At 52.3% G+C, this 15,536-nt stretch overlaps 1 protein-coding gene across 5 annotated transcripts in view; it reads left to right on the plus strand.

Annotated features, from left to right (window-relative positions):
* Positions 1-416: 416 nt before the first annotated feature.
* CACNA1H (calcium voltage-gated channel subunit alpha1 H) overlaps positions 417-15,536 on the plus strand; it is a 110,108-nt gene continuing 94,988 nt past the window's right edge. For all 5 annotated transcript variants that reach the window (XM_050317252.1, XM_050317254.1, XM_050317255.1 and 2 more), the window contains exons 1-4: positions 417-522; positions 2,213-2,346; positions 6,513-6,610; positions 11,188-11,347. In XM_050317252.1, the coding sequence (XP_050173209.1) occupies positions 430-522; positions 2,213-2,346; positions 6,513-6,610; positions 11,188-11,347 (485 nt within the window). In that variant the 5' untranslated portion in view covers positions 417-429. The remainder of the gene's footprint in view (positions 523-2,212; positions 2,347-6,512; positions 6,611-11,187; positions 11,348-15,536) is intronic.

Genomic DNA, 15,536 nt, shown 5'->3' on the forward strand with positions numbered 1-15,536 from the left:
CAGTCCACCCAAATCTTTTTTTTTTTAATGATTTTTATTAGTCCTCCCAGCAGCAGGAACCAGCAGCTCTGGGGCTATTTCACCCTCCTGCAAATCACCACTTGGATATCAGCTTGGATACTATTACTGTTAGCTGAGGGCTGGTGGGTCCTGGTTTACATCCTGGAGCAAGGAATGGGGTACAGGCTGGGTCCTGGTGGTTGGTGGTGCCTTTGTTTGCTCTCTTTACCTTAACAGGGAAGGATTTCATGCTGGAGGCCGTTTGGGGTGATCCACTGCTCAGACTGGGAGATCTGGAGGTGGGAGATGTCCCGGGAGAAGGGTCTGTGATGGGAGAAGGGGTTTTGGTGCGTTCTTTGCCTCAGCCTCCCCCCTCCCAAAGCCTGTGCTGTCCTTAACCCCGCTCCCAGGTGGTTTGAGCACGTCAGCATGCTGGTGATCCTGCTGAACTGCGTCACCCTGGGCATGTTCCAGCCCTGCGAGGACGTGGAGTGCCAGTCGGAGCGCTGCACCATCCTGGAGGTGAGGAGCCCACCCTGCCCTGTGTGCCTGGGAGGGGTGCAGTGGGGCAGGGTAGACCCCTATCTTGTCCCTTTTTCCCCAGAATCCAGCTATTGGATGGTTTTTCCAATAAGCCACACTTCCTCATGCAGAGAAACCTGCTGCCCTGGCCTTGGGTGAGACCCAGAGGCTGACTGGGACTTGATCCAGCAAGATCCTTTCACTGCACGCTTAATAAGGGAAGGGGGGCTCCAAAGTGGGCAGCCAGCTCCCACTGGGATTGTTAAACACTATTTAATTACAAAATTCATGGCTGCCCCATCCCTGGAAGTGCCCAAGGCCAGGTTGGACAGGGCTTGGAGCAACCTGGGATAGTCAAAGGTGTCCCTGCCCACAGCAGGGGGTGGAACGAGATGAGCTTTAAAAAAGTGCCTTCAAACCCAACCTATTCTGGGATTCTGTGGCCAGTTCCATGGGGAATCCCCCCTTTGCAGTCCATCAGTTCCACCCCTTGGATTTGTGCAGTCTGGCCTGTGCCTTGTGGCACCGGCGACTTTGCCGCTTCATCCCCAAATTCAGGAACGACAAAGCCCGGGATGCGCCTGTGCCTGCTCTGCTGCACAGCAGGGCCCCCCAGCTGAAGTTCAGCAGTGCCAGGTCCCGGGGTAAGTGACCTTTGGGAGATGCATCCCAGCCCCATCGGCCACCCCCGGCACCGCGCCCGTGTCCCCCCCCTCTCCCGGCAGTGTCCTCGCTGCCACACGCCCGCAGGATTGGGTTTGGAAGCACATCCCGGCGGCATCTGCTGTGTGGGCTGCACCTTGGCGCTGGGCTCCCTGCAGCAACTCATTCCTCAGGCTGGGAACCAACCCCCCGTGTTCCCGAAGCGTGACATCAGCCCGGGCAGGGATTGCCGTGTGCTGGTGCAACGAGCTCGGTTCCTTTGAGTCCCACACGGATCTGCTGCTTTGCTTCCCTCTGAGTGTTCCAGCCAGTGAGACCCCTCAGAGAATCCCACAATGGGTTGGGTTGGAAGGGACCTTAAAGATTCCCTTCCACCCCCCTGCCATGGGCAGGGACTCCTTCCATCATCCCAGGTTGCTCCAAGCCCCGTCCAGCCTGGCCATGGAAACTCCTGACAGGTTTTCAGGCAGAAAAGGGTTGTGAGTAAAACCACCATTATCCCTCCCCTTGTCCCAGCTTGCAGGAGGAAGTGGAAGCCAGAACATGGGGTGGAAAAGCCTGAACTTCTTTATGGAGGTGTTTGGATGCCAGTTATTAAATGAACTGAAATAACTCAGCAAAACTTCTGGGGAGCTCTGCAGATCTCCTGGAGATCCTTTAGGCCTTGGAAGGGGCTCTCAGGTCTCCCTGGAGCCTTCTCTTCTCCAGTTGAACCTCCCCAGTTCTCCCAGCCTGGCTCCAGAGCAGAGGGGCTGTGATGTCCATGTACATTTATCAGTAGATAAATAGGAGCTGCTGACACTTCCCAGGCACGGCACTGACCCGGGAGCTACACCCAGGGGTTGCCACCACCCACCAGGCGCAGCAGGTTTTATTTTGGAGCTGGGAGGTGGCACTTTGGTGGCAGTGCTTCACCTGGCAGCCTGTCCCAGGGTCCACATGGCGGGAGCAGCGGGGTCTCTGCTCTCCCTAAGTTACAGCAGAACTGACTGTAACCCTCTTTGTTTCATTTTTTTTTGGTCTCCAGGCTTTTGACGACTTCATTTTCGCTTTCTTTGCGGTGGAGATGGTCATCAAGATGGTGGCCCTGGGGATCTTCGGGCAGAAGTGTTACCTTGGAGACACGTGGAACCGCCTGGACTTCTTCATCGTGATGGCAGGGTCAGTAAAAAAAAACACCTCAGCCTTTTGCTTTTCATGCTGAAAGCAGGAAAACCCCAGTGAGCCAAAACTGCAGGCTGGCCTGGCTGGTTTTCATCGTGTTTCGTGAAGGCTCAAGCCAAGGCAAAGTCTCATCACTCTTATTTTTCGTACCCCACCTTGTAACCACGCCCGTTTTTGGGGTGGGTTATGAGGGTCAGGCAAAGCTGTTGGGTTCTTGTAGCACCTTCCACCTCTGTCACCTCTGCCAAATCAAGAACGTGCTGATCTGGCCCTTGTGGTGGCCACAGCATCCCAGTGCTCAGCGTTAGCTGGTGTCTCCAGAAGGGGTGGAAAAAGCACAGGGCAGCTCAGCCCTGCTCCTGCTGGGACACCCTTAGAGTTCCTTTGTCACTGCTCCTGCTGGGACAACCTTAGAGCGAGGCAGAAATTGGCCAAACGAGGAGAACTGCACCCAAAAACCTGCTTCAGGAAGTTGAAATCCCAGTGGAAGGAGCTGGCCAGAATTTAACCCAAATCACAAGTACAGGCAAATGCCTCCTGTAAACTCCTCTTGGTTTGCAGTTGAACACCATCTCCCACAGCTGCTTGTTTGTGCAGGATGTGTTAACAAACAGATACAAGGAAGATCCTGTTGCTTTTGACACCAGTTCCCTCACGCCCCAGGGAATAACTGAGTGGACTAAAAGCTTGGCAAGCCTAAAACTTTTTTCCCAATAAATAAATGGGTTTAGAAACCCTGGGCTCTGTTACCTGCTTAGCAGCCCCTGAGAAGGGATATAATCCTTTAATTACTGCCTTAGTCCTGAATTCCTGGGTTTATAATGACCAGCCTGGGGTTAATTAGAACATTCTTGTAATATGTTGGGGCATTTTTCCCCTTCCATTAGTGATGTACCATCTTCCAGTGCACTAATGGAGTTTTGTTTTGCTCCATGTTATTTGTCTGGAATACAATTAGGAACGGCCTGAGCAGTTTGAATAAAACATGAGCTCTTCCTTTGAACCCCTGTGTGGTTCCAGCCCAGGAAGGAACATCAGGGACAGCGAAAGAACCAGTTAATTATTTTTTCCTGCCAAAGCTGCTGCGGTGTTTAAGCTGCTGTTTAAGTGGGGAGGGCAGAGCGAGGCTGTGGGAGACGGGAGAACTCGGGGGCAGAACTTTGCCACCCGTGACCAACGTGTGGACTGTGCCTGAGGGGTGAGCAGATCATCACACAGGTCACCCCAGCACCAGGAGGATGACACAGAGGCAGGGTTGGCACCAGAGAGAGCGAGCTTTGCCCTCGTAGCACCCGGGATGAGGGGGAAAGTGAATCACTTGGGTGGTTTTCCAGGGCTTTTCCCCACCCTCCACGGCTGGAATGAGTTTCAGAAGGATGAAAGCAGCAGAAGCACCGGGAGACCCCACAGGGAAGCCCTGCTGGCATTACTCAGAGGAAAAACCCCTTCTCTGGCCAATCCTGGGTCATCTCCAGATGACTTTGGTTATCTTGTGTTTTTGGATATTATTTCCCATCTGTCAGAGGAGAGGCTGGACTGGGAGCTGAGCTGGCTGGTAGCACTGGTGGAGGACAAGGAGTTGCTGTGCAATGCCTGGGGTTCACCTCTCCCACCAACACCCTTCGACCCAGTGTCTGCCCCTAAAACTGGAGGTGGTTTTAGCAGGGAAAACGCTGCTGGAATAACAAGAGCCGCTTTTTCCAGCGAGCAGATGGATGTGCTGGAGTTCTGATGAGGCTTTTTCTGACAAGAAGGGAAACAAGTGAGAGGCAGAGCTGCCCTGCTTTGTTTGTCCCGTTCCATCTCCTCAAAGAAGCTGATTTGCCTCACCAGCAACACACCAAAGAGAGCGGAGGGGAAGCAGGGAAACTACAAAATAAACATCTCTCCTGCCTCCAGCAACAGCTTGTGTCTGAAGTTTGTTCCAGCTCCGAAAGCCCTTTCATGTTTTCCTCGCCTGAGAAACGTACCCTGGAAAATTTCAAACCGAGGGGAGCTCCAAGCGGCTCCGTCTGTCCAGCAGCCAAGTTGAAAGCGTTTCCTCAGCATCAGGAATGTTGTTCACAGGGAGCTGAAACCAGAGAGGTTTCTTGTGCATCCAGTCCCTGGAGACATTGCAGGCTCCCAGGATGTGCTTTGGACGTCTTTGAACGCGACAGCTGAAGGGTTGGGAGCTGCTGATGGCAGGAGACAGCCCGTGCCTCCTGTTTTTCAGTGCCCAGAGGCTGTAGGGAATCACCTACCGAGTGCCAGTCTGTCCGAATTTTCCAGCTCCAGCAGGCTTCTGGTGGGTTTTTCCAAGGTATTCTTGGTTTACAGGTGTGATCTGAGACCAGGACCCCAAGCTTGGCCTTGACAAGGAAAACTTTGACCTTTTCATGAAGGTTTCAAATACTTTCTCTGCTTGTAGAAAATCCAGCATGGAATCCATCAAGTGTTTCTGGCTCTTAGGTGGGCAGGATAGACCCCCCTGAGTCTAAATGGAATATCATGGAAATCCAGATATTCAGAAAGTCTGTTTCCTAGGGCAAATCCTGGATTATTCATCTTTTATCAGCCACCCTGAAACTCCAAGGGTCAAGTTAAAGTGAGGCTCCAGGAGCTGGCCCTTTGACATGCTAATTTTGGATGGGCTCTCTGGAGCATTTCCTGCTCCTTTCCCATGCTATAGGAGCTCACAGGCTGTATCAGTTGCACCTGATAAATTGGGAGTGTGCTGCACTGGGGCCAGGCCAGTGAACAGATCCAGGCCCTGGCACTGCTCATTTTGGGAGCTTTAAACCACACTTTGTCTTATCCCTGCAAGGTGTGTTGTGAGCAAGCCCCTGGTGCTGGCCCCAGACCCCTCCGTGCAGGTGTGGACGGGCACTTCCGATGGTGTTCCCACTGTGTGGTCCTTCGTGGGGCACTGGGCTGATTCCCAGTGCTCTGCTCCAGCCTCACAAACACAGGGCAGATTTAAAGCCTGGTTTTGTGCAGTGCTGAGTTTGGAAGCTTTTAGAATAACAGAATGATTGAGGTTGGAAAGGGCCTCCAAGATCGCCAAACCCAGCCCTCAGCCCGTGTCCTCAGCAGGTCCTGCCCATCAGATTTGGCTCAGTTCCTACACACAAAGTGGGTTGGATTTATAAAGACTCACTAACTACTCCAGGAAAAAAAAAATTAATAATCTCTGGAAGGTTATCCCTGAAAACAGCTCGAAATCACCAGAGTCTCTGCAGAGCAAGGTGGGGACAATGGGGCAAAGTCACCTCAGTGTGACACCAACCAGCTCCAGGACAAAGCCAGCAGAGAAGAAACATCAGAACATCCAGATACTCCTAATTAATCAGTGTAGAGCAGGGCAAGGCTTCAAGTACAAAGTGCAAGGCTCCAGCAGCGCAGAGCATGGGCACATGGGCAGCGATGAGCTGGCCCGACACCAAACCTCCTCTGCTGGTGCCCAAAATCCACTCAGCTGTTGCTTTCTGAGGGCACCTAAGGATTTGGGTCTGTCCTGGCTGCAGGAGGCTTCTGTGGAAAATATGCAGCTTCTGAAAGGCCTGGTTGCAGCAGTTCAGCTCCTCTTTGCCTCTGTCCTTCCCTGTCTGTTTGTTTATTTAAAAAAACCAAAACAAAAGCTCTTTCTCCACGGGATCCAACAGCTCACTCACAGGGTTGCTTTTGATGCTGTTCTGTTATTTGAACAGGCGTGGTGAGAGATTTGTGACATATTTACAAGTGTTTCCCCGTAGTCAGACTCATAAATTGTAATTACAGCCATGCTAACTAGCCATAACCCCATTAAAAAAACAACACTACACACATTTGCCACTCATTGCTATAAAAGAGCAAGAGAACTGAGTTCATTTAACGTCCTTCCCAGCCTGGAAGAGAAATGTTTATGGGAGGTGGAGATGAAGCATGAAAAAGAAAATGTTCCTTTAATAATCAAATGGAAATCAAACTACTCCAACGTTGTTTGTCAGCTTGGATGTTCAGCTCTTGTCGTGGTGGGGGGGATAAGCTGGTGTGTAAATACTCCGGGGTGCTGGTAGGGGGGATGTGTCAGGAACATGTTATTGCCTTGGAGGTACTTTAGCTGGGCTCTCAGGCAGCAAGAACTCCAGGCAGCCCCATTCCCAGCACGCCCTGGTCCTGACTGCTCTGCTCTCTCCCCACAGCATGATGGAGTATTCCCTGGATGGACACAACGTCAGCCTGTCCGCCATCCGCACCGTCCGCGTCCTGCGGCCCCTGCGAGCCATCAACAGGGTCCCAAGTGAGTGACACTGAGCCTGGCATTAGTACCCTGCTCTCCTGCTGCTGAGACCAAACTCATTGATTTTAATTTTTAGAGGTCAATTTTTCTCATTATTAGCGTTAGCAAAGGGCAAAGGGAATAAGATTTTATACCCGGGGCCCAAATTTTTGTGGCTGTCCTCCAGCATTTTCCTGACTTCTCTGAGGCAAATAACTCCCTGCTCCTTGTGTAAACTAAATAAAGTTCCTATAAAGAAAGGGGAGAGGTCAGTTCTAAGAAGGATCTTCTTGCCCTGGTGGGTTCATTTTCCCTGCTCAGCGATTTGAGGTCTTTCCATGGCTTTGTGTTCAGGATTAGCAGCGCAGGAGCCTCCGTTGCTGCTAAAATTTGCTGTCATGTAGAACAAAATTGGGTTCATCCACGATAGGAAGTTCAAGTGGCCCCTAAATCCATTTTCAAGTGGCTTCAGCTGCTTGTCTTCTAAATCCAATTTGAAAGACGACCCAACAAGTTGAAATAATTTCCTGCCGGAATCGGTTACTGCTGAGCAACCCTTTGCGAGGTGCTCATTTCATGGAGCTTCCATCAGCTGGCAGCCAAATCCCACTCAAATCAAAATGCAGCAGGATTGTATGGAAATCATAGAGGTCCCTTGCAAAAAAAAAAAAAAAAAGGACATTTCCTGCATTTCCTGTTCTTTTTGGAAGGGCTTCTGAATGGCACAGCCCCACATCCTGCCTGGATTAATTGCCCGTCGTGTCGGCACTTCCAGGGACAGCAAAACAACCTCCCCCAGAAGGGTTTCGGTTCCAGTCTCTCAGAGGAACATGTGAGGGAACAGATGGATGTTTACTCACAGGAGTCTTTGAAGTTTCTCTCTGAACTCCCAATTCTACAGGATTTTTCTTGGGGGGCGGGGAGAGGGGAACAAAAAAAAAATCAACTCAAAATCCGTGACTTCGGCCGTGACATCATCAGTTCAAAACAAGACAAAAAGAGGCTGAAAGGGACCAGGAAACCCCCTCTGGAGCTGTTGTTTTCCTGGGGAGGTTTTGTCCCCGGGGTGTCAGAGCTGCCCCAAAGCTCAGCCCAGGGTTTCCCGGTGGGATTTGGTGGCTGGGCTGGGCTGGAGCAGCGGGACACGGCACGCGCTCGGCGTGGGGGCTCCAGGCTGGGGCCGGGATCAGGCGCCCTCTGAAGTTCTCTAAATCCATGAAACCCTTCCTAGCTCTCCCATGGAGCAGTGGGAGTGTCAAGCTGGGGATTCAGCGTGGGAATGGGAGGATTTGCATGCCTATTCATCCAAATGCCTCCAGGTTCAGGTGAAATTCGGATCTGTGGCCAGCTTTTGATTTTTCTGCCTTAGGACTCTGACTGTGAAGCTTTGAAATGAGCCTTTCAGGCTGTTTCTGCCGCACTTCCCCTGGGATTTTTGTATTTTTTTTCAAAGGACAGGCAATAGAAAATATTCCAAATTTTTATTAATATTCCCTGAGATTGAATCCAGTGAGCTCAGCCCAGGTTTGGGGAGGAGTTGCCTGGTTTGAGGAGCAGCTGGGCTCGCACCACCATCAGTGTCCTGAACCAGTGCCAGGGCAGGATTAGTGTTCTTGGAAATATCTCTGTTCCTGGAGGGCAGATCATCACAGCCCTCACTTGTTTAAGAGCCACCAACTCCATCCACTCTGAACACTGGGAATTTTACTGTTCCAGACTGATACAATCCCGGGTCTGCGTGGAATGGGCAGTGACACCCCTCTATTTTATTGCATTTTTGCTGTTTCTGGTAATAAAAGAGTTACACTTTTAGTCTTTCCTCCATGAGGATGCTCCAGCTTAGTCAAGGAATTACCTTGGATATGCAGCCCATCCCAGCCAGCAGCTCCTGGTCAGCACCATCCATGGCATTCCCAGCACTGGGAACAGCAGTTTTGGCTCAGGGACAGACACGGAGCACAACAAATTCCAGCTGGGTCAGGAGAGATGAGGCTGGTGGTCAGTCACCACCCAGGGAAGCAGGGACCCTGGAGAACTCCCCTGGAGATTTATCCCTGAGATTCCTGGGCGCTTTCCTGGGATGCAGCCAAGCACTCTTAGCTCTTGTGCTTCCAGGCACAATAAAGTCACCCACAGGATTATTTCATTTCGATTCTGTTTGGTAAGAAAAGAAAGAAGAGCCCCAGCCAATAAAAACATCATCTCTATTAGAAATTATTCCTTGGAAATGACTGGAAAAATAGAATTCCTGCAATTTATATTTTTGGCAGGGGCTGTAGTTTGGGTTTTGTTTTTTTTTTTAGCAGTGGTCACCGAGGGTTTTTTTCAAATCCACTTCAGTGCTTTATTTTTATTTTTCTACTAGGTGGTTTCAACCAGGCATCACATGGAATGGGAATGGAAAGGAATCCTGAGCCTTGTTTCAGCCTAAGTGATGCCCGTGCTCTTTTCCCATGGCACACTTGACATTCCCTGAGAGCCCCCTGAGCAGATAAGGAACAGATGGATTCAATCCCGAGAATGGTGCCACGAAACAACCCAAAATACCAAAAGTAGCTGAGCAGAAAAAAAAGTTGTCTGGCACAGGGAGATGAATTTTAACCATTTTTGGATAAAAAAAGAGCGAGGTTATTAATGAGAGTTGGGGGGGGGGGGGGGAGAAAGAAAAGCCCAGCATTGTCTTTCCAGCGGGAATTCAGTGAGTCTTTTCTGCTTTTCCAAAGATAGATTTGCAAGGAAAGCCTGCAGGGCTGTGCTGTGGGATGTGCTCCTGGGGGGGGCTTCGATGACAACAAAAGTTGGGAATAAACACCAGGAATTCAATTCCTCCCCCCCTTTGCCCCCAGCTCTGGGTTTCTCTGTGCTCGGAGCTGAGCATGGTGCTGTTCCCTGCGGTTCCAGGGGATGGAATTTGCCACATCCCTTCCCTGCAGGGTGGCACTGGCACCAGGGCAGCAGGGGGACGGGGTTTGGAGGGTGGCTGGCACAGGGCTGGGCGCCAGGACCAGGCTCCTCCAGAGAGGCATCCACTGCCGGCGCCAGCCGCGGGAAGCTGTGCCAGAGCCAAGGCACAGCTGGGCATGGAGACCTTGGGAGGCTCCTGCCCTGGGTGCAGGGGTCATGACTCACACCTAATTATTTATCAGCACAGACTTCTTGGCCGGGCTGGTCCAGGCTGTGCTGACAGGGTGGTGGCAGCTCCATCCCCGCTTGGCTGCCTTGGATTTCCGCTGGCGAGGAGCGGGATGAAGCGGCGGGACAGGATCCCAGCTCCTGCCAGCCCTGCCCTGGGAAGGGCTGGGATGGAGGGGTTCATCTCTCCTCCCCATCCCACCACCCAGCACCATGGAATCTGCAGGAGAGGCGTTGGGCACGGCCTGGGAGAAGCCGAGGTGTCAAAGCCACTCTCCGTTCCCGTGGGATGGCTGATGGAGAGCAGCGTCCTGGCCAGGGAATAGGGAGGGGACAAGAGGCTCCACGAAGGCAGGCAGCAAAAAGGTGTTTGCAGAGGGGAATTTCAGGGGGATAAAATCTCCCAGCAGCAGCCACGCTGATTTCCTGGGCCGTGAACTCGAGCCCTGCTCCCTGTGGAGCGCTGGGATCCCGAGGCTCAGCTCAGCTCAGCTTTTTTTCTTTAGCATTTCCTTTGTTTCTTGCTCTTTTCATTAATGGCTGGTGGCTGTCTCAGAGGCTCCTTTAGCCTCCATGGGACTGCTGAGCTGTGAGTCGTTATTCCCTTTTTATTCCCGCCTTATCCTTGAGTGTGAAGGTGCCCCGATGAGTGAGGCAGGGCAGCCCCCCAGGTGCCAACCCCATCCCTGCCTCCTTGCCCAGTCAGTGCTGGAAGATGCCAGGGTTTGCTGGGGCTCTGCAGGGTTGACTCATTCCTCGAGTTGGAATATTCAAGGTGGACTGTCATGCCTGGAAATCAGCATTTCCCTGGCAGCAGAGGTGCTGGGGGAGACCAAAGGTTCATGGAGAGGTGTGGGACTGGTGGGAAGGTCCCCCACAGCCTCCACAGGAGGAGGGAAAGAGAGCAGAGCTTTCCTTGGGGGAAGAAACATTTACATCCTGCTTTCCACCCTCAAAAAGTCAAAATTTTCCCTGTTTTGCAGTCCTGTGGCCAGCAAGGAGAGGAGGAAGAGGAGGAACTCCATGGGAGAGGACTTGTCCACATCAGAGGCCCTGTGATCCTCCCACACCAGGCTCTGTGTTGCTTAGGGAACAACTTGTGTGACTCATGAGAGATGTTTGATATGTTTATAAACGCATATTTTGACAGTTTCTCCAGAGGCTGATGGTTCCTGGGGGTGTTTCCCCAGGAAAAGCTGTCTGGCAGCTTTGCCCCTGTCTGTTTGTCCTTGAGTGCCAGCCAAACATCTGCAAACCCCCCTCTTTGGAGGTGTGTGCTGTTTGTTCCCATTGCCTGCTGTGCCTTTTGCCCTCTTTACCTTCCCTTTTCAGCCTTGAGGTTTAGGGAGAAAATACCAACATCCCAGTTTTTTCTCCCCAGGATGCACAACTGAGCTGGGAAAGGTGATTTTTTTTTTTCCCCATTAAGGGCTCTTCTAATCCAGTTTTTTTCCTTCTGCCCACAGGTATGAGAATCCTGGTCACCCTGCTGTTGGATACTCTGCCTATGTTAGGCAACGTCCTCCTCTTGTGCTTCTTTGTCTTCTTCATCTTTGGGATTGTGGGTGTCCAGCTCTGGGCAGGGCTGCTGAGGAACAGGTGTTTCCTAGACAGGAATTTTGCAATGTGAGTACAGCAAAAGAAACTCTCCCCCTTTTTTTTTTTCTTTTTTTCCTTCCTTCCTCTCTCCAGCTGGAGAGAAATCCCGGCAGGTCCAAGCAGGAGCTTTTTTGTCCAGGGAAAGAAAAAAAAATCCACTTGTCAGCAAAGTTACTGAGGGTTTGGAGCTGCACCTGAAGGACAAAGGGGGGGGGGTGGTTGGGATTATCTCTGCCTGAGGAAGCTGAGAACCCTGACTCTGGGAATTTAAGGGTTTAGGTCAGGCAAAGGGATTACAGCTCTGCTAGGATTGCCACCTCTCCCAAGTGGTTCAGGTCTGGGGGGTCACTGAGCACAGCCCAGCCCCTGGCAGGGGGTTGGGAGGTGGGAGATGCTGCTGGAACACACAGATAAGTCCCTGTGGGTGTATTAAGATAAGAAGCTTGATGTGAGAGGCATTAAAAGCATTTGTACAGGGCTCTCAGTGTGGGACAGGCATCAGGGTTGGGCAGCACCTGCTCTTTTCGATGGATTTATGGAATCACTGAGGTTGGAAAAGTCCTCTGAGATTGTCAAGTCCAACCTTAATGAAGCAAACTTGAGTTTTGGTTCTTCCAGACTCAGCAGTTGTGTGGACCAACATCCCTGCCAGGTGTGAGGGAGCTCATAAGGCTTTTACTGCCCTGGTGAGCCTCACCTGGACCCCCCACCTCCCCACCCAGCAACTCCACTTAAGCTCAGCCCGTGGCTCTTAGCCCTGGTTTGGGCTGGGCTGTTGCTGTTCTTCTCTCCAGCTCTTTGATTTTGATGCCTTTGGCTCCTGCCTGAGCTCCCTGGATCTGGTTCATCATTTTCCCTGTCTGGGGCTTCTCCTGGGCCCTGGTGCCAGCCCTGGGCAGACTCTGCTGTGTTCAGGGTCTGCCCAGGGAGGTGCTGCTGGCACTGGGATGGCTCCTGGCCCATCCCATGCCATGGGACACCCTGGCTCTTGCTGCTCCCTCAGCAGGACACTGAGCCTGGGCTGTTCTGCCCCTGCCCCCTCAGGGGTGTCAGGACCCCTTCAAACCCATCAGCACAACGAAAAGAGGAAAACTCAGTGCAGCCTTCCAGCTCCCCCAGGACGGGGAGCTCTGCCTGGGAAAACCCTTTGGAGTGCTCCTGTCTGAGGATGTCAGTGGCTCAGAGGTGAGGAAATGCCTGAGACCAGCTATTTAGGGCAGCTCTAACTCTGTAAGAGAAGATGGAGCCTGTAATTACATCTGTGTGTGTAATCATCTGCTGTCTACAACTCGTATTGTCTGGAAGACAAGCAGAGATTATCCCTGAGCTCTACCCCAGGTCCTGCTCCTGCCTCTCACTGCTCAGTCCTGTGGCTCTCAGCTCTCCAGGCTTTTCCCTGCCCTGCAGACCAGCTCTTGGGGGGCTCTTTTTCATCCCATCAGAGGCGCTGAAAGCCGGAAAATCAACTGAGTGTGTGTTTCTACTCCAACACCTTGATGCTCCAAACTCTCTCCCGCACCCCCAAGAGGTGCTTGCTGGTCACCAAGACCCTCCAGGCTCAGAGTGACCCCTGAGCCGTCACTTAAAAGCCCAGATTGTGGTGTTAAAGCTCTGCTTGGGTGGGCTGGTGCAGTGCTTGGAGCCGTAATTAGCCCCGGGGCGAGCCCCTCCCATCCCTTTGCTCGGGTTTTTAAACGCTGTGTGATTTTTTTCCTGCAAAGTGGAGCTTTTAAAACGAACCACAGGGGGAAAACGTTGGCTAAGTGCAGATATTAAGCAGGCAGTTATGTAATGGCCATTTAGCAGCATCAAAGGCAGCCCAGGATTTTCTTATCAGGGTCTCGCTCCCAGTCAGGGAAGGCAGAGTCAGTCAGGCTCAAGGGCTGGTTCTGAGGAGGTTTTGGGAGGAATCATCTCCTTCTCCCCTTCACCACAGCTCTGAGCTGCTCCCTGGGTCCCTCCAGCAGCAGGCAGTGGGGAATTTGGGGGGCTTGAGTCCTGTTGCTCCATGCCACGTGCTCAGGGATGCTGTGGTTAAAGTTACGGCATTCCAGAGACACCTGGACAAAGGAGGCTGCAGAGCTGGGAGGGGCTGGAGGATGGGTGGGTGGATGGATGGATGGATGGATGGATCAGCCCAGGTTTGGGGCTGAGCACGATGGTCCTGGCTCACATTTTTCTTTACAGCCCCAGAAAGAGAAGACCTGAGTTCCTGGAGGGGCTCACCTTGGTGGTGGGGCCAAACCCCCCATTTGAAAACAAAACTGCTTTGAACCTGGGGTGAACACCTGAACACAGCCCAGGGGCCAGGCAAGGAAGGGCCATAACCCCAGATTTGCTGGAGTAAACAAAGTTTAAGCAAGCTCAGTGCTTCAGATACAGCTTCTTACTGCCAGCAGCTTTCTGGGCCTTCAGCTTCACTGGAGGCATCAGATGGAAGAGGTGGCTTTGATTTTTGCCATCATTCTTCTTCCCGTGGAAACCTTTTCAATATTCCCCCTTGAAAAGTTGGCTGCCTCAAGTTAAAGCAACTATTTTTAAATGCAGCACATTCTGATAGAAGTTTGGGGGCTCCTTTGAGGTGCACTGGAAATACCTGCTTTCTCTCCTGGGGAATTGCAGTATCCTGCTGGAAGGAGGTTGTTTAAGGACTCCCAGTAGTGACTCTGAAGGAATTACAAGCAGTCACTGGGCTGTTGCAGCGGTGAGGTGGCCAAAAATGACCTGGCTCGCTTGTGTTTGGGAGGTGGGAGAACCTGCCACTCCCCACCCTGCCCTGGAGATCCAGAGGGATGTTTTGGAGGTCTCTGGTGGCTCAAACACCTCTTCAAGCCCTGGGGAGCTCCCTGGGACAACTGCTTGGAATAGCAGTGCCGGGATGGTCTGCGCTGTCTGTGAGTGAGGGCAGTGGGAGCCGGAGGGGGAATTCCACAAGGACTTCTTGGTTGGTCTGGTGTGAAAGAGGAACTCGTTCTGCCTGTGTGGGAAGGGCAAGCAGAGCCAGCAGTTTCTGGGGAAGGTCTCTGGGATATGTGTGTCCCACACAGCCCCTCTGGCTCCCTCCTGCCCTCCTGAGCTGGGCTCTGTCGATAGAGGAACTGAGTCACCCCCAGCTCGTCTGGGCTGCTGCTGCTGGGGCTGCTCCTCGTGTGTTGTTCTGCAGAGCAGCATTTTCCAGTCCTGGAGCCTTTCAGGGAACTCAGTGGGTTGGAAGCAGGAGAGGGGAGAGGGCTGTGGAGTGCTCTGCGTGTCTCTGATGCCGCAGGACAGTTCTGATGTGAGCTCTTCGGTCTGAATCAACTCCAGCCTGCTCGGTGTTGTTCTGCCTTTGGCTCCTGGGCTGGTGCAGAGCTGGGAGGAGGCACAGGCAGCTCAGTTTGTCTGAAAGGGGCTTAATTGCTCCTCCTGGCTTTGCTCTGTGCTGCAGTGCTGGTTGGCAGCAGGATTTCCTCCGAGAGCAGCTGCTTCTTGCAGGGACCAAATCCTGCTCAGTGCTGAGTTGCTTCCACCTTTTCCCTTTCCTCCTCTGCTCCTCAGAAACTGGAGCAGGATTGTGCTCAGCACACACCCCCCCAGACTCCAGTGGTTCTACTGTCCTGCATGGGATGGTTGGGGTGGGAAAACTGTGGTTGAGGGCAGATGGAACAGGGAATAATTCCTTTGGTGTGCAGAGAATGGACTTCCCTGCCCCACTGTTGTTGTTCCTCCACGTGAACGTGCTCGGGAACAGAGAAGGAGGAATACATTGCAAAGTTGCAGAGGAAGATGTGCAGAGGGCAGCTGGCTGGGCAAGGGGTGTTAATCCTCTCTAATGGGATAACAAATCCATTCTGGGGCTTAGTTTCTCCTGTCTTTTCCCCAGAGCACCACATGATTAATGGATTCATTAGCATTAATAGGTTATTTGCACCCTACCCATAGGCAAGTAACAGGGAAGTCAGGTTGACCCTTCCTGCACGTGGAGGTGGATGGACTTGGCAAAGAGAACTCATTTATTTTGTGGATATTGGGGATTCCCTCGTTCTGCATCACTTTTGTTTCTCATCCTTGCTCTTCTTCCTCCTTTCCCCTTTTTGGTTTTGCCAGAAAGGTCTTCAAGCAGCAGAGCTAAGGAAAGGTCTTCATTTTGCCATGTCTGCTGTCAGCTGATGTGTCCCTTCCCCTCTTCACTTGGAGCATCACATGGGTGTGGATCCTTCCCAGACAGCTGGGGAAG

The sequence above is a fragment of the Myiozetetes cayanensis genome, unplaced genomic scaffold, assembly GCF_022539395.1.
Source record: "Myiozetetes cayanensis isolate MyiCay16 unplaced genomic scaffold, myiCay2020 scf20-37, whole genome shotgun sequence".
Classification (NCBI taxonomy): domain Eukaryota; kingdom Metazoa; phylum Chordata; class Aves; order Passeriformes; family Tyrannidae; genus Myiozetetes; species Myiozetetes cayanensis.